Source organism: Phlebotomus papatasi, chromosome 1 (genome assembly GCF_024763615.1).
Source record: "Phlebotomus papatasi isolate M1 chromosome 1, Ppap_2.1, whole genome shotgun sequence".
NCBI lineage: Eukaryota > Metazoa > Arthropoda > Insecta > Diptera > Psychodidae > Phlebotomus > Phlebotomus papatasi.
In genome coordinates, this window is record NC_077222.1 from 71,334,538 (window position 1) to 71,359,530 (window position 24,993).

General features: G+C 31.6%; 1 protein-coding gene across 8 annotated transcripts in view; it reads left to right on the forward strand.

Moving 5' to 3' along the window:
• Window positions 1–6,878: 6,878 nt before the first annotated feature.
• The window catches only part of LOC129800266 (neprilysin-2), a 36,949-nt gene continuing 18,834 nt past the window's right edge, over window positions 6,879–24,993 (forward strand). Inside the window, exons 1-3 of one of the 8 annotated variants that reach the window (XM_055844566.1) lie at window positions 14,647–14,893; window positions 21,796–21,898; window positions 23,216–23,349. In XM_055844566.1, the coding sequence (XP_055700541.1) occupies window positions 21,807–21,898; window positions 23,216–23,349 (226 nt within the window). In that variant the 5' untranslated portion in view covers window positions 14,647–14,893; window positions 21,796–21,806. Of the gene's footprint in view, window positions 7,482–14,439; window positions 14,591–14,646; window positions 14,894–15,102; window positions 15,125–21,795; window positions 21,899–23,215; window positions 23,350–24,993 lie in introns of those variants that run through there. The other 7 variants (XM_055844574.1, XM_055844552.1, XM_055844597.1 and 4 more) reach the window with 7 other exon arrangements.

Below are 24,993 nucleotides of genomic sequence, written 5' to 3' on the forward strand. Positions count from 1 at the left end.
CTTTTAACTTTAATTTGGGCACTCATTTTATATGATATAGCACTAATTTTTATCAATATCATAATTTTCTTTATGCTCTGAATTCAATATGGACTTATCGTCGCGCTCTTTTTCGGACTTTTTTTTTGTCACAATTTTCAATAATTTTTTCTTCCTCACTGAACGCTTCACGCAGCACTGTCAAAAAGTTTTCGCTATTGTTTCCAAACAGAACCACAGCGCTAGAGTCGCTTACCCATAACAAGCAACTTAATTTGGCGCTCAATTCAGGGTTAGCACTCAGTACCAATTCAATGAGGGTTTAATTATGCCCCATTTTCATTTCATAATTAAGATCTACCATTTAGATCCCACCGTTAATACCTTAAATATTTTCTATAGCTGACGTATAAATTAAGACCACAGCGTGAAGGTCTCCTTACCCTGTGTCAGACGGGTTTTTTTACCATTTATGTCACAGAAGAATGTAGTGCATTAGCTCAGATTTAATTTATAAAATCATTTTCCGTGAAACACCTGATTAAATTCGTGACGATCCGAGGTACAGAGTACAAAGATGCAATTACATCTATTTTTTATTAATTTATTGTAAGAATTTAAAACTCAAATGCACAGATAGTTAAATGGATCACTAAAAACCGATTAGCATACATAAAAATACCAAGTAGTACTTTGAGGCTTATATTTGCAACTAAATATCGATCATGTCTTTTAACATTCCGATCCGGGGTGTTCTTCCCTTATAAGGGTGAAAGTTCTGTGGCTCATATTTGGAATTTTAAGTGTTTCAAATGAGTAAAATCATTAAGATAAAACCCTATTTTGTGCATCGTGTTGTTACGATGGATAAGTCTGGGACCTATAATCATGATCCCTAATTGATACAAGAATTATTTTAGTGGACTGCAGCCCACATCCCAAAGCAAAAACCAGTGATAAGCCCAGATAAGCTTATGGTAGCTGAGATTTTTTACAGGCGGCCTCGAAATGCGTGCAACTCGGAATGCGTGAAAATTCGATTGTGAGTTGAATTTTGTTGGTAAAGAATCGCGTCGAGCCAATTTTATCCATTTCGGTGGCTGAGAACCGTTTGCTCGACGCGATTCTTTACCCCCAAAATTCAACTCACAATCGAATTTTCAAACATTCCGAGTTGCATGCACCCCGAGTTGCACGCATTTCGAGGTTACCTGTAAAGAATCTTAGCTGCCATAAGCTTATCTGGGCTTATCATTGGTTATTTTCTATTTTAAATAATCTGAATGGGGAAGACTAACAAAAGAAAAAAAGGTTCATTGAAATCGGTTAATAAACATAAGAGATAGAGTCCGGTCCATTTGAATATGGTAAGGGTTCGGGTACAGTGGGTTCGTGTAGAAACGGATGGGACCCATATTTAGAAAGATCTCGATCTCAGATACAATTTGTACTAAAATTTTGTCAAAATCGCTTCAGAAACATCAAAAATGCAGTCCGGTCAAGACATTTTTGGTTATAGCTTGGGTCAGGGAACATTGAGGGAGGAGCGCGACTTAATGTTGGAAAGGTCTCGACCTTAGCTACAACATACTAAAATTTAAAGAAAAAGCATCGCCTAGTTTTCGAAATATTCGAGATCGATTAATCGAAAATCGGTTTTTCGATTAAGCGAACCTTCGATTATATCGGATGAAATTGGTATGTTACAAGGGGTTGTAGTACTCCACGAGAGCTTTCGAAAACACCAAATTTTTTCGCATTCTGATAATTAGAAGCGGGATATGATCATTTGAAAATTGAATTTTTGACCCCTCTAGCTCGGGTTAGATGGGTCGTAGGTATCGATCGTAGTAGATTGGTATCCATCGAAAGCTCTTAGGCCCAGCTATAACATATTAAAATTTGAGCTCGATCGATGCCATAGGAGCTGATTTATTGAGAAAACAAAATTTGGGGGTGTTTCAAAATGGTGAGAGGAGGAGGTGGGGGGGGGGTGGATCTGACATCACCTACTTCTAGCCGCCCATCGACATTTAACCTTTGCCGAAAACCGCTTGTCGATGTTTCTTTCCGTTCTCTCTGCAGAAGTGGTTATGGTTATACGACGGACGGACGGACGGGAGACGGGACGTCCACGAAAACCGATTTTTGGCGCATATGATTTTCGTGATCTATGAGTGTCAAAACGTGTAAATCCAAAATTTGGGCCCGATATGACGAGGTCGGATTTCACCTGTGACCACAAAAGCTGAGATTGTAAAGAATCTCAGCTAAAAAAGCATGAATGTCACGCTCGACCCTTGGGTCACCGGAGACCGGAGACGCCGGAGACCCATAAAGAAAATAATTTTTCCTGACTATACCTAAACTTGTTTCTTCCTAATAATTTTACGTAATCGTAAATATTTAAGCTCACATCTGAGGAATTTTCAAAATCTCATATTGATGAACGATTTTCATTTTTTTTTTGTTTTTGATTTTTTAAGTCAAACCCTTTTGGAAATAGAAGCTGCAATACTTATACGCATAAACATAATAGGAGTATTCTTCATTGCAGTGAAAATTATCATTCATTGGAATTGTTAGAAAATTCCTTGATTTTTTTTGGTTTTTTTCCTTATCGTCCATATCTATAGAGTTACAAAAAATATTCCGAATCATATTTTTTGTTGGATATTCCAAGGTTAGATGCAAGACGATTCATTGTTTTTGTTTACATGTTTCATTATTATTGTTTGTTTAGTGGGAGGTGGTACTAATTTTTATACGACTTTTTTGCCTATTTCTAAATGAAGCTGGTCCTTATTATAATTTTAATTAAATCCACAAATATTTTGTCTATCCAAATTACATCATGTTAAGACTCAGTTTCCATTAAAAATATGCGAAAAAATCGTATAACAATGTAGTCCCATAGCTCAAAGTAGCCCCACCTTCTCCTCTGGTCAGTAAAAATCGTCTGGTCATTAAAGGGTTGAGGAAAAATTCTGTATTCTGTGAAGAATTCCCATTTAATACAGGTTCTGGTTTAGGCTACTCTCGAACCCTAGGAGCGTTAATAAAATATAAACTTAGGTTTTACAAGGATAAACACGAAAAACTTCAGAAGTTTCCATTTATTTAAACATTTGTATATTTTATTTTTACTGAATTACAACAAAAGATATTCCTTTTGTAATTGTATCACAAATAATATAGTTATGATTATCATGAAAGAATCTCACTTAATTTTAGTAAATAGATGAAATAGACTAACAATATTTTTTTATAATTTCGTAAATTTTTATTTTATTCTTGACAAAAGTTTCTGACACAAGAAAATGATTGAAATCTGTTTTCATTATCTGTTCATTTAGAAACGGAAATTTTTCTGTTCGTGGGAAAAACATTTTTTGTTTAGGGGACAGTAAAATTTAACTGTTTAGTATAGAACAGAAAAAAATCACTTTCATCCTTTCTTAAAAGTATATAATTTTTTTTTGGAAATTTCATCGTGCAATATAATTGAATTCTATCTTGTTCTCATTAAAAAATTGATATTCTTTTGCGATGAATTAAGATTAAATCACCTATAATATGAAATTTAATGTGCACAAGCTCAAAGAATATAAAGAAAGAGAAAAAGAGAGAAAAATATTAAGAATTTATCTGTATTATAAATTTTCCCAAGAATTGAGTCAATTATTTTAAAGAAACCAAAGTATTATAACTTAACTTTCATCTCATTTCAAATTAAATGCATTTTTATAATTTTACCTCTTCAATAGTACTGGAAAACCTGTTTCTTGATTCATAAAATAAACCAATACTTTTCTTAAAATTAACGTCATAAAATACTTTTGTGAGGTATATTGTCAGTGGTATTGAAAGACTTTTTATTTGTTAAACTTTGGATTTTATCATTTTGGTTTTTGTGAAGATTTTTATAAAGATTCACAATTATTGTGATTATATCCAATATTCCTTTTCTCGATCTGAGATTTGATTGAAACAAAGATCCATATGCAATTTGGTTTTTAATTCGAGATTTTTTTTTATTATTATTTTTTTTTTACCGGAAAACCCAATTTACAACGAGTAAAAGGAAAAATCAAAATTAATTTTAGATATTTGGAAAGGCAATATTGGGTTAATCTGAATAAAATAATCATGGAGGATAGATTCGATTAATACCGATCTGCACCTAAACCTAGGACATTTTAGACAATTTTTCTAATACTTCTAATAATTTATTTCTTATCGCTGCGGCACACCATTTAGACCAGGAAAATTTCATCAAATCGAAATTTAGATCCCTTTTCGTTCTAAAACTTTTTGCATAAAGTCTATCCCACTCTTTCACACTCTTCTTCTTCTTTGAAACATCACACCAAATTCAATTAGTTCAATCTAGTTTTGAGAGCGAAAGGGTGACCAGGTCACATTCACATACAAGATTAATATTAAGAATAATACTTTCTGAACTGCAAGAATACCAACAAAGGATAGCAAGTGTTTTATCTTGCCTCTCTCTTGTGTTTCGCTCGAAAACTGACCGAATAACAGTTGGCATGTATGGAAAATTGCTCGAATTGCCTATAATACGATTCAGAAAGCAATTAATACGAACAATAATATCTTACTTATCGTATTACTCCACTAGAGTGTACTCTTTCTAACACACGTGATATTCCATTTGAAATTTTGCATACTATATACCTCTCTCTTCGGCTTTTCTTAATATTAATATTAATCTTATATGTGACACCACGGTTGAGACAAACATATGGAAAATTATTGAGATTGAAAGGAATTAGTGAATTTTGATTTCATGAAACTTTTGGTCGAAAATGTGTACCGGAGCTATTATCAATTAATTTTATCAATAATCCTGACACCTTTTCTAGCACTTCAGCCTTGTAATAACTACACTAACACGTTTTTCAGAAGTTTTAAAAACGTTAAAATATATGTCTAGAAAGTTTTGGCATAACAGAAAATTTTAAAATTTGATTTTCTATTGAAAGCGCCTTATTAAAAATTATATTTTTTTATATTCCAGATACAATATCCTTCAATTCCGAAAAAAAGTCGTATGATTTTCGGAACAAAATCTTCTAGCAAATGTGCAACTTTTCTTTGTATGTGATTTATTTTAATTCTAAATACCTAATAGAAAAAAATAGTATCAAATACTGTCTCATCAGATTGTTTCCCTTTTGAGTTAAGGATAGAACAGTTTAATAGTGCTTTGTAAAATATACAAGTTATTTTCTAGATTTAAGTACACCACATAGTTTTAGTTTTATAATATGATCAGGGGATAAATTCTAGAAATTTGTCGAATATTTAGTCAAATTTCTACAAAATCTAATACAGAACACTAAGTAGGGGAAACTGGGGCACTACCAAACACGGGGTAGCACCAAACACTACGATTTTTTAATCAGATATTCGACTTCAGAAGACAAGACTTATAGAAATTTATAGGCATTGTAGGGATCATTGTTCACTGAAGAAATGGTCGAGATATTCCAAATAGTTTAGAGATAAAAATTAGTGTTTGGTACTACCCCGTTTATGGTGGTGCCCCAGTTTCCCCTATATTTTTTGTGAAAATCTTATTAAAATTTTTCGTAATTGTAGAAGTACTGACGTGAGAAATGATAGGAAGACAAAACTCCCTCCGGTTGCGTCAGGGTTGTTTATCCTTTCAGGGCAAGAAAACATGAATATTTGTGCAAATGTTTTCGATGCTACAATGCGCCTTCCTTAGCGCTGAAACTCGTAGAAATGTTTCTGAAATTTGTCTCTTTTGAACTCCTCCGTTCCTAATGAGGATAAACCGGGCAATCTCAGGATTTTGCTGGGAAAACTTATCTGGACATTGTTCACAGCTTAACTGATCATTATCACTTTTAAAAGCAACAATTTATTATTTGATTTTCAAAAATCCTTCTGTATAGGGCAAGTTTTACGAGTCTTCATGGATTCTTGCCTGAGAAGAGGATTCGACGACGGATCTTTGGCCTCGTCTGTGAGGAGGGATGATGCCAGAGCCTCTAGCGAGAGGTAATTCTCGTCAAGCAAATACATACACCTCAATAGGCTCCGGTGGGCTGGTTATCTTGGTTCGCAAGGATGGGGAAGACTTAGTCTGAAAAGTCTTTAGGGGCAGACTTTATGGTGCTTCAAGGAGACGGAGGTCGTGACTCAGGGATTGACGGATGCTGAGTCAGGCTAAAAGGAATTGCTTTTAGTACCGGTAGAGTAAGTAACATTTTCTAAATAATATTTAGTAGTAATTCAGAGAATGGTTGAAAAATCCTAAAATTTTGGCAAAATCGAAACTATTTTTTTGTGATGTAATATCAATCAAAGATTTTTTTCTACGTGGTTAATTTGGGAATCGCAATTCCTTGATGGTTTTAGGATTTTAAAGATTTGTTTACTAATTCAGTGAATGAATATTTTCTAAAATTTCCATAGAATCGATTCTTGTCTTGCTAACTCAAATTTATCGTTTATTCAGAAGGAGTTGGTTTGTGACGTTAGTGCTCAAATCTTTCATTTATCTTTACCCCAGGTAAAAGAAATGAAAGAAAAACAACTAAAAGAAACTTATCCATCGCAATATCATTTTGGTTTGTTTGACCAATTTCAAAGTGTCTTTTTGCCATCAACTTCTTTATTTTTTTAAATACTCTTTCTCTCTCTCGAAAATAATATATTGCTGAACGCGTCTACCTTTTAAACAATTTCGAGAATGAAGAGAAAAAAAGTGTCTATAGATTTATATATGTATATGAGGCGTACAATAATTCATTATTTAAAGCTTTATGTTTACGGCGAAATACGAACGTTGAATCGCAAGTATGACGCGACGCGGGAAATTTATATAAAACCGCCAATGCATGGAAGAAGTTAGTCAGTTGAGTGAGACCGGTTGACTCGAATGGACTCCCATCTCATTCACTAGGAATCATCTTTTCTTGTGACTCACATCTTCAAATAAATTACTAGAAAAGATTGAAGTTTTTGGTGACTCTCTCAAAATAGTGTACTTAAATTATGAAAAAATACTATTACGAAATTTAAAAATTGTTTGCTTATTGTTTAGTCATTTAGGAAATTTAGCATTTTTGTGATTATTACAGTAGATGAGTGATTGTTTAAGACTTTAGAGAAAACTACTTCGCCGGGATATTTTTTTAAATATATAGTGAAGTAAAAAATAAAACTTTTACAATATAAACTCATCAAATAAAATTGCAAGTTATGAAATAATTTTTTTTTCGAAAATAAATGCTCAAAGTAACTAGAAGTGATTTAAAGTGATTTGATTTTTTTTTCTGTGGTTAACAATTTTTGTTTGTCATTATTTCTGTTTTTTTTTTTTTGTTTTTCATCTCTTTCCGTCTGAAATATATTATTAGTATAAGTTTACTATTATAAGAAAATAATTACAAGTGATAAATATTCACGTGTATTGTTATGACAAGTGCAATGCAAACCGTAATCAAGTGAGTATGTTAAGGAATTTAATGTAAATTTGCATTTGTTTTCTGTGGAATGGGATAAAGTTGAAGGAAATTAAAAAGAATTAATAAAAAAAAATAAATGTCTCTAAGACTGTGTGATATGAACTTGAAGAATACTTTGTAGAATTCTCGTCATGGATTTATTTTTATTTCATGAGGAAATGATAGAGAAATCTTCCTGCGAAACGATTATTAATAACACCACGCAGATTTGAAAGATGATTTTTTGAATGGAATTTAAACACCTGTCCAACATTACTTTATCATTAGAAACTTTATTGCATTCCACCTTCCACCACCTTCTCAGCCACTAGAGTGCTTAATCTTCCATTTTCTCTGTTTGAACAAGAAAATCTCTTTCAATCACACAGAGTATCTTTTTCTTCGTATTTCAAATGGACATTGGTTGTGTGAACAAGTGGAGAAATTTATGTAAATTCAAATCACATCATATCACATTTTTTTTAAATATATAATCTTATATTGTGTATATCTTTACCTTGACACCGCTTCGGACTACATTGGCAAAGATATATGTTGGAATTTGTAATTAATTGTACATTTAATTTTTCACATTTTATATCTCTTGAAAATTATTTGCTAAATCATTCTCCAGCTCTCAATCAAAGTCAAGAGTTTATGTGATGAGATGACAAGATGGCACAAAAAAGAAATGTTGCTTCAAAATCTAATGATCTTTCCCAACATGGGCAAGTCTGCCTGGGTTTAAGAATTTTTGGCAAAGAGTGGGTTTTTTCTTAGACCAAATCTTGTGTTTAGTGGATTTTTTTATTTTGATAGCAATTTGCACATTTGTGTTTTACCGAGTTTTTAATACATGGTTAATTAATTAAGCTTAGAATTTTTTTGTACTTTAGGTACATTTTTTAAAAAAGACAAGGATCAAGTTTTTATTGACGATCCTTATTGAAATTTATTTGAGGGGTCACGTAAGCCATAGACTAAAAATATATTTAAAATATTATCTCAAGTAATATTAAAACTAAAATATTGGGTATATTTTCTATAATTTAACATTTGAAGCGTTATTTTCGGAGATCTTTTCGAAAAAAAACTTTTCGGTGGACAAAATTACTCAGAGTATTTAGGTTCTCATGAAGCGAGAAACCCAAATATTTTATATTACCAGAAGCGTCAAACGTTATTAATCAAACAATATTAGTCAAATGGTAAGATTAACATTCTGTCTTCGATGACCCCCCGCCCTTATAACTGGACATTATCTCGGACGGTCTCTTTTTCCTATTTCTATTATCCTCCTTCAAACCTCTAACAGAAAACTGTGTTTTTCGGTGTATTTCGAAAATGGCCATATCGATATATTTTACTTTCGAATATGTTTTGGAGGTATTCTAGGCGAATATTTCGTTCAAACATATCTATGATCGGAAAATAGCCATTTTGACTTAGTGGAGGTCAAAGTTCAATCACTCAGAGGGTTCATGTTTTAACCGATTTGCTTAAATTTAGTTTGTTTTTAAAAGATATTGAAATTTCGAACCCGGCTGCAGCATACTTTATTGGTAATGAATCGGTTAAGTACCGATACAGTAGACTCTCTCTCAATCGGGCATATGGGGCAAAATGTCATCCAAATTATCAAGAGATTTGGGCGTCAAAGCCATTGTAAATTCTACAAAAAACGCTCAATTATAAAGAATTACGATAAAATAAGAGAAACTACAGCAAAGTTGAGTAAATTTGCTTCAAAATCAAGGATGAAAAACTAACAAAATTTTTCGACCGATTGAAAAAGAGCCGATTGAGCGAGATTCTATTATATTGAATCATATTTTTCGAAAATAATTGTTTTTACTTGACAAGTTTGTTCCTGAGCTAGTGGTCAAACAGTAAGATCTATTTCCGGTTTTCGTTGATCTTCCCCTCCCCCATAAATGGACATTATCTCGGACTGTCTTTTTTTTTTTGCTCTACCCCCATCATTTTAACCAAAACCATGTTTTTTGGTTTATTTCGAAAACGGCGAATATGTTTTGGAGATAACGTAGGCCAACATTTCGTTCAACATACTTATGATCGGAAAAATTGCCATTTTGAATTGTTGAAGGTCAAAGGTCAATCACTTTGTAGGGGTCATTTTTTAACCGATTTGGTTAAATTGGTTTTTTTGTAAAGGGGTTATTTATTTATTATCCGGCTACATCAATACCGATTGGTCAGTAATCAGTCAGGTAATCGTAATTGATTTATTTTTCTCCAATATCCATTTTTCTTTAAGCGTAAGCATGTTACTAATGACAAGGACATTGATCTCTGGTTGGGCATCAATTTAATCGGTAATTTACTAGTGGGTTCGTGGTACAATTGGTAAGAGCGTTCAGCTCTTGGGCGTGTGACCCCCGCCCCGGCTCGACTGTCACAATTGTGAGTTCGAGTCCCGCCCGGTGCAAATGACTGAAGCGTCTGAATGGACATATTTCTCATACACAATGTAATCTGAATAAAAACTTGTAAATTGAAAAATGTACAAAATGGCAAAAAAGCCCGGTACATCAAAATAAATAAATAATAATAATTGGTAATAAACCTGTTATACATCCTGCGAAAAGTTAATTTACGGATAGATCTATCTCGTAAGTTCTAGCATACCGCAAAGCTGGAACGCTCTGTTTTGAGAAAAAAGATCTCCGAAAATCAGGTTTCAAGGACTGATTTTTTTTTAAAATTATTTTAATGATATAGTATTTTTGTGACTTTTATATAGTGCTTGAATTAAATATATTCTTTGGTTATGTATGAAAAAACAATTATAGAAAATATGCCATTATTTACTCTTCATGACCTACGTAACCCTTAAAAGAGTTAATGTGCAGAGACTGAAATATACAAAGATAAATTGGATTTTATTGGGACTTTAATCTATAAACACGTTGTAAAGCAATAGACGCACCTTAAAGATTGATGATGAATAAATCATTTTTGGTAAGGAAAGAATAATTTTAAAAAAATTGAAATATGTTAACTCTGGAACTTCCCACTCCCACCTTTTTTCCACAGATATTTTTTTTTCTATCTTTGGAACACTATTCTTGCGTGATCTCTATTTTTTAACAGCTTTCTTTATTGTAAATATTTAAAATTTTTGAGCACACATAGAATTGATTAGATGTTAGGAACGGTAAAAACTTGTTTAAAATGTCGAAGAAAAAAGGCAGAGAGAATATTAAGGTGTGCGATAAACCTTTATAATGTTTAAGATTTATTGTCAATATAAGGAAATTTGCATGGTGTATATAGAAACCATTCAGGCAGTGTTGAATAAACTTACATGAAAAATCATGCTCCAAGTGTATAAAGAAATTTCTGTAAAATTATGCAATCAATGCCAATGCCAAGCAATTTTTCTTCATGTTTATGAACCACATTATATACACACAATTCAGGTGTTTGAGGAAGCAAAAAGAATGCCTCAAACCTCTCTAAATTGGTTATGGATTTTACAAAATAAAGTGCAAAGAGGGAAAAACATGCTAAAATTTTCTTTACAAAACAAAAAGAAGAAAATTATTGCAAGAATTGGATAAACACAATAATTTTATTGGTTGATGATGTTTTTATTATACGTATTTTTTTTCTTTTTGTATGAAGGCAAATGACACTGTAACACTTTTAATTTTTTTTTCACCTGATTGGAATATTTAATTCATTTTACCTCGAAAAGCTTACACACACAGAATAAATTCTCGAATATTACCACAAATTGCAATACTTATTTTCAATTAGCGTAGTACTAATTTCGAAGCCATTGTACACTATGACCATTGGGTTTAGTTACAGTTCCCAGTACAATTTGGACCAAAGTCAAGGTTCTATTTTGGTTTATTTGTATGGAAAAATGACACTGATTTTATAGGTATGAGATTGATTTAGAAAATAGGTGTGATCAGAAGGAATCACACCTAAAAACAAGTTTAGAGGGCCGTTTTACTTAACGGTTCACTCAGTAGTATTCTACAAACATTTGCAATTATAATTTTAGCAGATTTTTAGAATTTTTTGTCAAATTCATGCATTTTGTAAATTTGGTTTTGAAGATTTCATAATTTAAATAAATTTTAGAAAACAGTTACAAATAAGTCTTAAGAAAAACTAGCACTCGAAAAAATATTTTATGACTAACTTGGTAAAAGATTGTCAAAAGTAATATGTTTTTCTATGTAAAATGTGAAATAAGCTTTGACAAATTTAAAAATAACAATCTTTTAACAAACTTTCAACAAAATTCATTTGCCAAAATTCATTTGTAAAGCTTTTCTTTCAAGTCAATAAAAAAGTATGGATATAAACAATGCATTATGCATAATATATTAGGGGAAAGTGACCATGCTTGATACGATCCAAGCTTGATAATAACTATTTTTTTCTTGTGTTAATCAATAGTTGTGACTCTTAGCAATATATTTTAATAGCTGGTCCTAAGTCTCACACTTCCTGAAAAAATTAGGAACCTAGCTCTTTTTTCCTAGTTTCAGGAAGCAAAAATCAAAAATAGGTCCAAAACCGTAATTTCAATACATGATATTTTATAAGTTTTTCTTAATTAATGTCGCTGTTCAGGAAAAATACTATCATAGGCACATAGAGGGTTCATCAGTATTAATATTTATGTAAAAATATTTTTACTTGGGAACACTGTTTTTGTGGGTGGTGACAAATTCATAAATTCTACCTGTGTCCATCCTATATTTTAAAAAGGGTCCATGAATGATAATTTAAAAGTGGTAACTCTATCGTTAGATGTGATTCTTTGATAATTACACCTATTGTAATCCTCCAATTTTGTCGACAATTGACATAGCCTTCAACCCTGTTGCCTGAATTTTAAGGTTGCAGAGTGTCATTTTCATGGACTCAAAGTGAAAAAATGGTTTTCGCTAGTGCCCTAATCTCATAAAAACACGGCTTAGAAAAATTACATAAAAGTGATTCGAAAACTAATAACCAGTCGTACAAACGATTTAAGCAGATAGATTAGAGTTCCGTCTAAATATTGATGTGCAATTTTTTGTATCCGGTGAATTTTTTGCAGTGAAAATGGGCCTCCGAATTGTCGAATCAATTATTATACAGGAAGGCCCCGGACCCAACTTGTATAAAAATCGCCACTGAATTTCCATTTTCTTCTTGAGGAAAATCTAAGGTTTTTCAGGAACTATTTGAGGTGGGATTATGAACCTAATAAGTGAGACATTTTTTTGTCATAGTGGAAGAATCGCTTCGGTCTGTGTGATAGTCAGAAAATAATCACAAACCTTGGAAATCATTTTACAGTATAAAGCATGGTCACTTTCCCCTATATATAAATATTTATTTGTATAAAATATTTAAATCTCATGATATCTTCTGATTGGTTAAGGCTTTGTGTGCTTTTAAGCTTTAGCTAATCAGAGAACGCAATAGGGCTAAAATTTTGAAAAGTATACTAAATATTTAATTTATTTATACTGATTAATAATGTCATCCTTAAATAAAATCAATGTAATTGGAAAAACAGGAAAAAGACTATTTTAAATAATAAATCCAATTTTGGTCATATAATTCAAATATTCGTAAATAGTTAGTACCTAAACAAATAAAATTAAAATTACTATTTTATTTATTTATTTTTAATTTGTATGATTGTAACTATCGTGATCGTGAAATCATATTTGCACACAATTATTTTTTTTAAGTGGGACATTAATATTTGTTATACCTTAAACAACTTAAATTTTACGCGAAAACAATTTAATAAGGGTTTATCCTTCTTTTTTTTTAAATCCTTTTCATATATTTATAAATTACTCATAATACATTACATTTTCATACATTATTTATACATATTCTAAGCGTTATCGGAACCAACGAGTTTCCGGTGATTCAATTTTTTCTTCCTTATTTTTTAGAGTTAGAGAAACAAATAACTTTAGGTTAGTTGGTAAAAAATTCTTTTCCAGATCACCCGGTGTTTTAAGAGTTAAACGGTTAGATTACAGGGCAAGAGAGTGAAAATAGATTTTTTATTGACTCGAAATAATGCAATTCCATTTTTTAAACACATTTTTTTATATTTATTTTATTTTGCTGGTAAAAATATCTTTTATAAAAAATTGAATCACAAATAAAATTATATGTTGCTATACTAGTTAATTGCCTAAGTTAGTGGCATTTTTTTTTGCATTATAGACACAATTTTTCATTTTTTACGGGACTATATATATCTTTTAAATTGTTTAAAGTAAAGAAATGCGTTTTATCTGGTTTTAGTAGACTAAGCGCTGGCATTAGGTATACTTTATCAATTTGCAATGTATCGTGAGGGGATGTGGTGTGAATCCCATAAATGTGTTTAAACTGTGGGTGGCATTTGAAAAGTATCACCAATTCAAGGTTGTTCCTCTGCACGAGTGGTAAACATTGAAGGAATTGTTTGGCAAAAGAGGAGGGAATTGTCTATATGTATAAATAATGTCATTAGATTCTATGTAGCGTCACAGAGTAAACCGAGAAAACAGAGAAATTAAGGAGAGAGATTCTTCTGTGTTTTCTCCACTGTTATCACTATGTACTGAGAGAAAATTTTTAGAGATTTCGTTTATGACAAAACTTTTTTATTATACTTCTCTTTTTTAAGTGCCGCTTCTCAATATATCGCTATATTGTTGCCAATATATTGGAATAAGTTCTAATGGATTTCTATCCAATTACCTTCACGTGTGCTTCCTACACAAAATTTTATTATATTTATTTTTTTTAACTTGTAAAATATAATAAATGCCACTGTCCTTGTTGGGATATTTCAATATGTTTAGTCATATATTTTTGTGGTAAATATTTAAAATGTAAATGAATATAGAACGGCAATTTGTATCACTTTCAATAATAGAGATGTACACCACTTTCACGTGAAATTTACTTTTGTAATACTCAAACAAATGATACCATTTAAGCTGGTTGATGTCTTTTTCACTCTTTAAATGTTCTTATCACGTTCCCGGGGTTTTCTGTATATTGATTGTGCTCAGTGATAAAAGGTTATGCATATGTGCTTGTGTGCGTAGGAAAGAGAGGTATGCTTTTATTGCAAAAATTATTTACTAGAGCAATCAAGTACTACATGAGGCAAAGGTTTCCCAGTTGATATCGAGAGATGCTCCTGTGAACGACATTCAGTTGATAATCTTGTAGAGATTAGCGTCGCAAATAGTGCAAAATTCAGTTTTTTCACGTTTTTCGCGCAAATTCTATTCAAAACCACCAGTTGATTTGTGTGATATTGCATTGTAATTTATATTATATAGCCAAATAGTACAGAGTGTTGTCCAAATACTGCGAAAAGGTCTATTTTTTACGGGAAAAGTGCAAAAAATAGGGTATTATCTCTTTTGCGTGACATCATTGCGTTGTTGTTAGTAACAAAATTTGGGAAAGTGTGACCAAAAAAGTAACAAAATCCAGAGAGAAATTGCATTGCAAATTTCCCAATTTGTAACCAAGTGCATAAGAAATAAGAGTGACAAATTTAATTTTAACATATTTGTGTGACTTTTCAAGTAAAATTTAACAATATAAAATTTACTATATAGACATAGGCAAAATGGAAGGTCTTTAAATTTATTTGTTACAATAGGCAGTTGAAAGAAATAACAATACGTGACACACTTTTAATGTTTTGACATATTTTATTTCTCTTTCACGATTTTCTCTCACCCAACAATTATGTATTTAAATTTAATATTTACATTGGTCACACCTCGTTATGTTTCACAAAAATAAAATTGCAAAGTGCACAAAAATTGCTGACTATAGAGGAATTTTTCTTCCGTTTAATTGCCTATTATTTCCGACCAATTGGCTAATATTTGCCTTCCGAGATGATTAGTGTAACCATTGGGCGGCTAGAAAAGTTAATGAGAAATAATGTTGCAAAGGAAAATTCGCTGAGTGCCCGAAGTACAAATGGTAGCTTAGGAGTGCATTAAAATTTCAATGGAGAGTGCAAAATTTCTGATTTACCAAACACATTGTCTTATTGGGTGACAACAAAAAGTTTTTTTTTCTTCAAGTTGATTAATCATCAATTTGAAGTTTATATAGGGGGGAGTGGGGCACCTTTGAATTGGGGCAGCTTTGAATTTGAGCTTTTTTCTCCTATTTTTAAATGAAACTGGACCTTATTATGATATAATTTAGCTCAACAAACCAATTGCGAAGCTAAATTGCGTTATGATGAGGCTCAATTCCATCATGCACCTTTGAAAGTGGGGCACCTTTGAAATTGGGATTTTCCACCTATTTTTAAATAAAATTGAGCCTTATTGTGATGCAAGTTAGCTTCTCAATCTGTTTGTGTAGCTAAATTATATCACGATAAGGCCCAATTTTATTTAAAAAAAAACAGGTGGCAAAGCGTCCCAGGCTTTGCGGAATGCTCGAACTCGTGACTTAGATGCTATACCGCTAAAGTACTTTCACATCATTTACCGTTTACCGGTTCCCAACCGATTTGAACTGATTCATAAATCACTCAAAAGATCCCCCAAAATAGTTTTAAAAGTAATAGAATTGATTTTCAGATAAAAATAGTTATCGGTTATGAACCGGTTCATTACCGGTTTAAAACTGATTCAGTTTTGTCGGAAATTCCAAGACCTTTCCAACGAGTCCAAACATGACCCCATTCGCTTGATAAATGCGCTCTATAGGGACTTAGTAACCTTTGACCTTGAAAAACCGTTATTAGGAATGATTCAACGGTATTTTCGTATAGGGACGAAATGTCCGCCTGGGTAATCTCTAAAACATATGCAAAAATGAAAAGAATCGCACGACGCGTTTTCGAGCAATCCCAAAAATGGGAAAATGAGGGGCATGTTAACGATCCTTGAGTCGACTTATGGGGAGGGGGTCCTCCGAAGGTGCAAAGTCTCGATCTCTTACCGTTTGGCCTCTAGAGCTGGCGACAGTCGGACGAACAGACGGACAAACAGCATGACGACATTTCTCAGAAATCGTCTGAAACGTGAAGATTTGTTGATAAAATTGGTCTCCGGGGGGTGGAAGATGGAAATTTGGGGGGGGGGGGTGAAAAAATCGAGGGATTATACTGCTCTCTCCGTGAAGTTCGAGCAGTAATAGGTGAAAAATTCCAATTTCAAAGGTGCCCCACTTCCCTCTAAAGACCCATAAAAATTTAAAATTTTTATATTTATGTTGCTCAAAACTTATGAACATAAGGACTGAAAGAAGATTAGGAGGAGTTGGGGCTATTTTGAGCTGTGGGGCTATATTGATATACGATGTTTTCACATATTTCTAATGGGTAACTGGGCCTTACAATTATTTTATTTTGTTTTACAATTGTTTTGTAGAGCCAAATTACATTACGTTAAGAGGTTACATGGATCGTGCAAACTAAAAAAAATAGCATATTTCCTTGACATCTTTTTTTAACATAATAAAAAATATTAAGGTACAACATTTTAACTATATTTTCTGAAATTTTTATTTCAGAAAACAGACAGTTTTTGAAAATGAAAACACTAGTCTTCGGTGGACAAGATTACTCGGAGCATATTCATCTGGCATCAAAAAAATGAATATTTTCTGTTACCTGAAGAATAAGTTCAACTCATATTTGAACGGATAAAGCGTGATATAAAATATGCCAAAAATCTTTATTTTTTTGTATAAAATTCTGCCAAAAATCAAAATTTCATTTTAAAAGAAAATGTACAGTTCAAATACGAGTTTACCTCATTTATCAGGTAACAGGAAATATTTAGTTTTTTGACGTTAGATGAATAAACTCTTACTTACTTATTTAGCTGGCTGCAACGTCCCTTTCATGGATTCGGCCTTTTGTACTAACCTCCTCCACTCCTGGCGACTCTCCGTCAGCTCTCTCCAGAAACGTAGCATAAGTCGCTGTCGAAAAGTCCGTCCTATCGGAGGCTCCTTGCGAGTTTTCGTAACAATATTGCTTTTACGGAGAGAAGTTGTTAGACCCTCGCCCATCCCTCTCTAGAAGGATCAGATCCTTTGCTCGCTAACTTCAGGTTCGTGACTTTCTATTGGGGTTAGTTACTCAATCCTCTAAAACTCACCTGAGTGTACCAGGGCTTACCGGCATTTAGCCCGCTTGGAGGTAAACATAGGAATTAAGGGGGAAACTCTATGTGTTGCACTACTCCCCCACGTTTAGACCCCTCTGAGACATCTTGTCCACCGAAAAGTATTAAAATAAAAAATTTTGCGAAAATCAAATCCAAACGGCAGAATTTTTCAGATTTTTAAATAAACATATCAGAAAATATAATTAAAATGTTTTACTTTAATAGGTATGCTTATGCATTTAAATAAACATAAAAATTTATTATGCTGAAAAATAATTAGAGAAAATATGATGTTTCCCCATTTTTTTTAATTCACGTAACCCTACAAAGCCCAGTCTTCTTTAGAAATGTGCGAAAAAATGGTATATCAATGTAGCCTCACAGGTCAAAGTAGCTCCAACTTCCCCTAGTGAAGTATTTTTTTTTCTAAATAAAATACATTATTCTTTCGATCTTAGCCTATCTGATTTTATTTCCATCTATCGATCACAATTACTGATGACAAATTGCGCTTAATTTAGTAGCGATGTGATAACTGTATTTAAGTCAATAATGATTCTATTGCTCATAAATAATTTTGGTTATAAAATGGTGTGAATAAGAATAGGGAATCAATGAAACGTAAAATGTAATTTGGCTATAAATGGGAATAATTAAATTTGGTGAGGATTGTCTTTTCTTTTAGATTATTATGTTTTTATATATAGGCATATGCTATGCATGAGGGATTGGCACTTTTGTATATAACACAATCATTTTATACAATCAGCGATAAAAGATTTTCACATAAAGGTCAGAAACCACAAAATAGTGCGAGCATGACTTCATCTGTTTTTTCACAAAATAAAAAAAAACATTATTTCTACATGAGCAATTAATAGCGCCAGTAGAAGAATAAGCGGTATATTGAAAGGAGAGAATTTTTATGATTTTTATTTTATTCATCAAGTACATGTGGTATTTGCGTCGAAAGATATAATAGTTACAGAGTATACCAAATTAAATGTATGCAAATGGGATATTGATGAATAGTATCCTAAAGTTCTGAGATAATTCTATATGTCTTTATATTTTTAATTCGGTATTTGAAGGCTGATTTTTAATATAGTAAATTAATATTAAAGTGTTGAATTTCTTTGAAGTAAATTGAGGGTAAAATGTATATTAATTGTGATGTTCAAATATATAAACGATACTAAATTTAATGATCATAAGCATTTTTTTATTTCTCAATGTTATGAAAAAGAAAACTGAAATGTTCAAGTTAAAATGTCAAAATTAAAGATTTCTTATACTGACTTAAAGGATAATGACATTTCATAATTGCAAAATATAATTTGATAGAATTTTTATTTTTAAAATTAAATAAAACTTTTAGTTTGAATAAAAAAATAAAAAGTTGAAAAATAATTCAAATGTTTAAAAATTGTCTCGGAATTAAGGGGAAAGAATTTGTAGTCCCTTTTTAAAATGTGCCGATATTTCAACTTTGCAAGATCACATTAAAATCTTTAACTATTAAAAAACTTGTTTATTAACAGTTCTTCGCTATTTATTTTAAAAAAATTACAATTACTTAATGAAATGCGATACTTGAAGGTCGATATTTATAAAGTTTTAAGGTTAAAAGAGTTATTATAGAATTTAGGAGCACTGTAATATTTTACGAGCTTATCTTAATTTTCTTTTTACTTTATGGTGTCCTCGCCCTCAGCTTTGAAATTAAAAATGAGTTGAAAAAGTTTCATTTTTCTAGGTATACGCGCTGGCGCAGTGAAAAAGTATTGGATATTTTACCATAATTTTAATTGTAAATTAGTATAAATTTGCGTTTTTGTAATGTTACACATTTATGCAATGTTTTTACAATTTACATAAAATTTATGTAATTTTACGCAAAATATTTAATAATTGCGTACAAGAAATACTTAACTCTGTAGTTGTCAATTTTTCCTCACGGCAAAAAGAGACGGATTAGAAAACAGAAAAATGAAAATTTTTGACGTAAAAATACTTACAAGGGTGAGCCTAGACCTCGATGGTTTTCGGCGATTTCCCAACTCTCTTGAGTTTAGGAAGGTTCCACAGTTTCGCAAGGGACGGCCGGGATATCAAGGGTTTTTAGCATTCCCATCCCATGAGTTCTCGAGGTTTCGTTTTCTAAAATTTTCGAGGATTTCGCAGGTTATCAAAGAACCCAAGAGTATTTCCTCGCCTAACTCAAGAGTTAGGTTCATATTTGTGTAACTTTATACAAAAATAATCATGGTAACAAAAACTAACGATTTTATCCTTATAATATTTTTTCTGTGTTAAATTTCTTACTTTTCAGCCCTACAGAAAAATTTTTTTGGTCTTAAGGGGTTGCGTGTGTTTAAAAGACTAAAAAAAACAGCATATTTTTCTATTATGTTTTTTTTTAACATAATAAGAAAATTTATTTAATTCAAGTTCTCTGACATGTAAAAGTACAACGTTGTATTTTCTAAAATTTTCATTAAAAAAATCTTAAAAATTCAGTCTCTGGGACCTAATTTTCAAAGACCTTTTTTAAAAAAAACTTATACTTTTCGGTGGGCAAGATTTCTCGAAATAGTTGATTTGAAATCCGGAAGCAAATATATTCTGTTACCTGATTATTACAACTATTTCTCGGACGATGGATTATTGAAAACAAATGAAATTCGATTTTTTGGGAGAATTGTATACAAAAAATATCGTTTTTGACATATTTTACACCACGTTTCGTTTTGTAGAATAAGTTGTGGTGATCAAATAAACATAAAATCTTCCGTTTAAGACTATTTAAACTCATCAGCTAAGAGGAAATATATGGCTTTTAATATTAGATAATTCTAATGTGAAAAATCTTGTCTTCGGAAATCAAGTTAAGTTAAAATTTTTAAATGAAAATGTCAGAAAATATAGTTTAACTCTTTCGTCTCTTTTGGGACTCTGAGTACCCAAAGCAGCATATGAATATTCTGTGAAAAACAAAGTTTTTTAATTATTTAGAACTGCTAAAAATCCGATTCTTATGGATGATTACAAATTATAATGATGCCCAAATGTAAGATATTTTTTCTAGGACCTCAATTAATTCCTGAGCTTGGATATTTTTGATTAAAAAATTGTGAAATTGGCTTGCAGCATATGCTGCGGTCCGGAAAGAGTTAAGTGTTGTACTATTATATGTCTCAGAGCGTGAATTAAATAAATTTTGTATTATACTGTGAAAGAAACTTTGAGAAAATGATCTGTTTTTTTTTAGTCTTTCTTAACCCGCATAACTCTTTAAATTAAATATCTTATTGTAACGAATCTTTTAAAGATGGAATTAAAATTTAAAAATTTTATTTATCTCAGAATTGAAGAGTTTATCTTGCAAAATTATCATTACATTTTAATTTAGATTTGTAAAATCACTAATTTTAATGCATAAAAATATTTAGTTTATTGAAGCCATCTCAGTATTTAACTCTTTCGCATCCCGCGCATTCGAAGCGATAAAGTTCCGGTGTTTGTGGATGATTACACTCTATCTATAAGGATGTTCAAAAATAGGATATTTCTTTGTATAAGATCCGAATTAATTCTAAGCTAAGATATTTTTGATTAAAAATTCGAGAAATTGACTCGCTATGGTCCGGAAAGATTTAACTCTTTCGTCTCTTTTGGGACGAGAGTACCCAAAGCAGCATATGAATGTTCTGTGAAAAACAATGTTTTTTAAGTATTCAGAACTGATAAAAATCCTATTTTTGTGGATGATTACAAACTATAAGGATGTCCAAATGTGAAATATTTTTTGTAGGACCTTAATTAATTCCTGAACTTAGATATTTTTGATTAAAAATTGTGAAATTTGCTTGCAGCATATGCTGCGGTCGGGAAAGATTTAAGGGATTCTGTTGAAGAAGAAAAACGATTTAGTAAATCTTTAAGATGATGTCTTACGACACCCTTCACTGAAGTATAAATCCTAAAGAAGCAGTCGTGTAATATTCTCGCGTGACTATACATAAAAAAAAAATATATGGCACTTTGAAGTCGTAATTTTTGTTCTGTCCATAAGCTTGAAAATTGAATGTGATTGTTACTTCCGAGATTCTGTACTTTACGAGGAAGTTGGTTGATCAAAGAATAATTTTTTTTCTTAGTATTAAACAAAATGCCTCCTTTTGGCCATGAAACACAATTTAGCATTTTTCGTGGTTCATCGATTGATAATGAAGTCTCAGTTGTGTACCAGTCACTTGGGCAGTAAGTTTCATATATTACACGTGATTATATTAAATCTTTTTTCAATAGTAGATAAGATGAAGTAAATAAATCTTGTCGATGTTGTGCTTTGTTGATTCTCTGTGGTGGGATTTAGTGTATGTCAAAATATAACATCATGTAAATCTTTGAGGAAATACTTTCCTGCTTAGTTTTACAAGTTGGGACCATTAATCTTCGTGTTGATTTCAAAAGTATATATATCTCTCATACCATTATTTTTCTTTCACTTTGTCGGTGATTTGTAAACAAGACAGCATCAACCAAATTATATTTACCTCGCTAATTTAGTATGTCTGAGTGTATATTAATAAAAAAAATCTCATAAAAAATATCATGATTACACTCATGACTTTTTCTAACATTTTTACTATGTGCAAGTTGTATTCGCGTGTCTAAATAGTTTGGGTAAAGTTGCATCACAATTGTGCCGGAGGTTGAAAAATGCTTGAGGGGAAATTTTAAATTTTCCAAATTTGATCTCTTGTGATTCTTTTACAGCAATAGAGAATGGCGAAAGTTAGGACAATTTTAAATATTGTAGCTTTGATGAAATGGGCAACTCTTGATCCAAAATTTGATTATTTTTGATAGGGAAATCTGCATAGAAATGTTTGTGATTATTAGATATTGGGTGCTATAATCTCTTGTCTATAGATAAATTCAATGGCGACGTATAATAAAACATACAAACCTAGATTTCAACTAGACCAGCATCCAAAGAGGCAATTTGTTCTTATGTCCGTGAATTGATGATGAGACACGCGCTTTTGATATCTTCTTCTTTCAGTTCATTTATCAACTGGCTAGATATTTGGGTGGGTGGATTAAAGGCTATAAGAAAAAGAAAAAAAAGTGACGAGATACAGAGGGCAGATGTTCTCGTTCACTAAATTAAATGGCATTTTCACTTCGATTTGCCTCATTTTCACCTCCGGTACTCAATTCCCTTTCTCATCACCTCAAAACCTCCTCTCAATTTCTCTCTTTATATATAATTTGTTCTCACCCTGAGACAAATTTGCATAAAGGTATAAAATTTACATCAATTGTTCATTCCACTTTAAATACGAATCTTCACCTTTTTTTTCATACACATTTCGTGTTTTTGTGCGAATGAATTGAGCGAATTGAGAAATAAAAAAAAAATTAAAAAGGTATTAGATTAAAAGAGCAAAGACTGAAAGAGAACTCAAACATTGTGTAACACACATAACTCAAATACGCATTCAATAGAGATTATTGTAATTATGTTCCGCTGCAGAAATTGAATTTAATTAAAATTTTCTCTATGCACAGAAATCCCAGTTGGTGGAGGCGTCGAACTACGTTGGAGAGGGCACTGACTTTGATTAGTGTTGTGGCCGGGATCGCGATATTGGCATTAATAATCGCTGTCGTGTCTTTAGCATTAGCAGACAACAGACGTGAAAGTAAGTATTATATTTTATTTAAATATTCATCTAAAATGAATTTCTTTGATTGCAAAAAGGCGGTAACAACACCTCAATCACTGTCTTTTATGCGTTCTGTCTTCATTGTTTTCCAATCAACTTTTTTTCATTAAATTTTGTTGTATTAATTTTGCGTAAAGTTGTTTTTGTACCAACAACACAAACAAGACATTAAATTTTGGCGCAGAAATAATTTTGTGTGGTAAATAAAGATAATAAGAGAAACGTAAAAGATTTCGTGGATTGCTCGAACTCGGGAGATAAATTCTAATGATTCAGATAGAGGTAGTTTTTTCATAATTCTTTTAAATTTTAATCCATTTGGATCAGACTTTGATAAAATATTTTCTTTTAATTTTTGTTTCAAATTATTGTGTGGTATGCTGAATAATTAAAAAATTCTAGGACTTCCTGTTTCCGAAATATACACCTCCTTTCATGCTATACCATTGCATGCTATAGCAGATTTTTTTGCATTTATTCTACTGACACTGTTTTGCCACATAGTAAAACAAAAAGAAGAATGCTGCGTGATCACAATAAAGCAAAATATCGAGTCTTTTTTTAAATAATAGGGACAAATTGGCATAATGAATGAAATTTCGTCAGAAAATTAATAAATTTTTGTCAATAAAAAGCTATAGATATTTACAAGAATAGATCTATAGTATGTAACATGTAGAATGGCGGATAAAATTAACAACTGTTTATTTTTCTTTTGTTAGAAGTTGCATGATAATTCTTCCATTTTTAAGATTTTAAATTGAGTAGGGGGAGTGGGGCACCTTAATGGGAAACCTTTAAAGCGGAAGCAGCAAAAATTCCGAAAGCCAAAATCCTGAAAGCTAAAATCCCGAAAGCCAAAATCCCAAAAGCCAAAATCCCGAAAGCCGAAATCCCGAATGTTCAAAATCCTGAAAGGGATCAAAATTATATGGAGGATAATATCTAGAATAATTTCCTAAGCTATGACACTTTTAAAAATTCTGGATTTTGACTTTTGGGATTTCGGTTTTTAGGATTTTGACCAGGATCCCTTTAAAGTTGGGCTTTTTTTCTCCTATTTTTAAAAGAAATTGAACTTATCATGATATAATTTAGGTCGACAAAGGAATTGTGAAGCTAAAATACATTATGATAAACCTCAATTCATTTTAAAAATACGAAACAAAAGCCCAATTTCAAAGATTCATCACTTCCCCCTACTGCTCAAATTTAATTTTTCGCCGGTCAAATTTCATATTTTACTAGGGGAAAGTGCTCTCCTTTTGAACGTTCGTGCCTTCGAATAATTTGAATTTCTTTTGTTTTTCGTAAGAGATTTACACCTAATTATCGCGGAATTATCAACAATTGATAATAAGCCACCTAATATTTAATAGAAATGTGTAAATTTCATAGGAAAACTAAAAGAAAATTTACATTATGCGAAGGTGTGAACGTTCGAAGGGAGAGTACTTTTCTCCTACTTACTTTGTACTCTGAGAAAAAAAACTGTTTTGTTGAGCGAACAAATGAATCTTATTAAAATGCTCTCAAAAGGATGTTGTTTACCAATTTGACAATTTTTTTTCCAAAGAATATCCTTTTTTTGACAAACTTTTCTTGTTTATTTAACATATT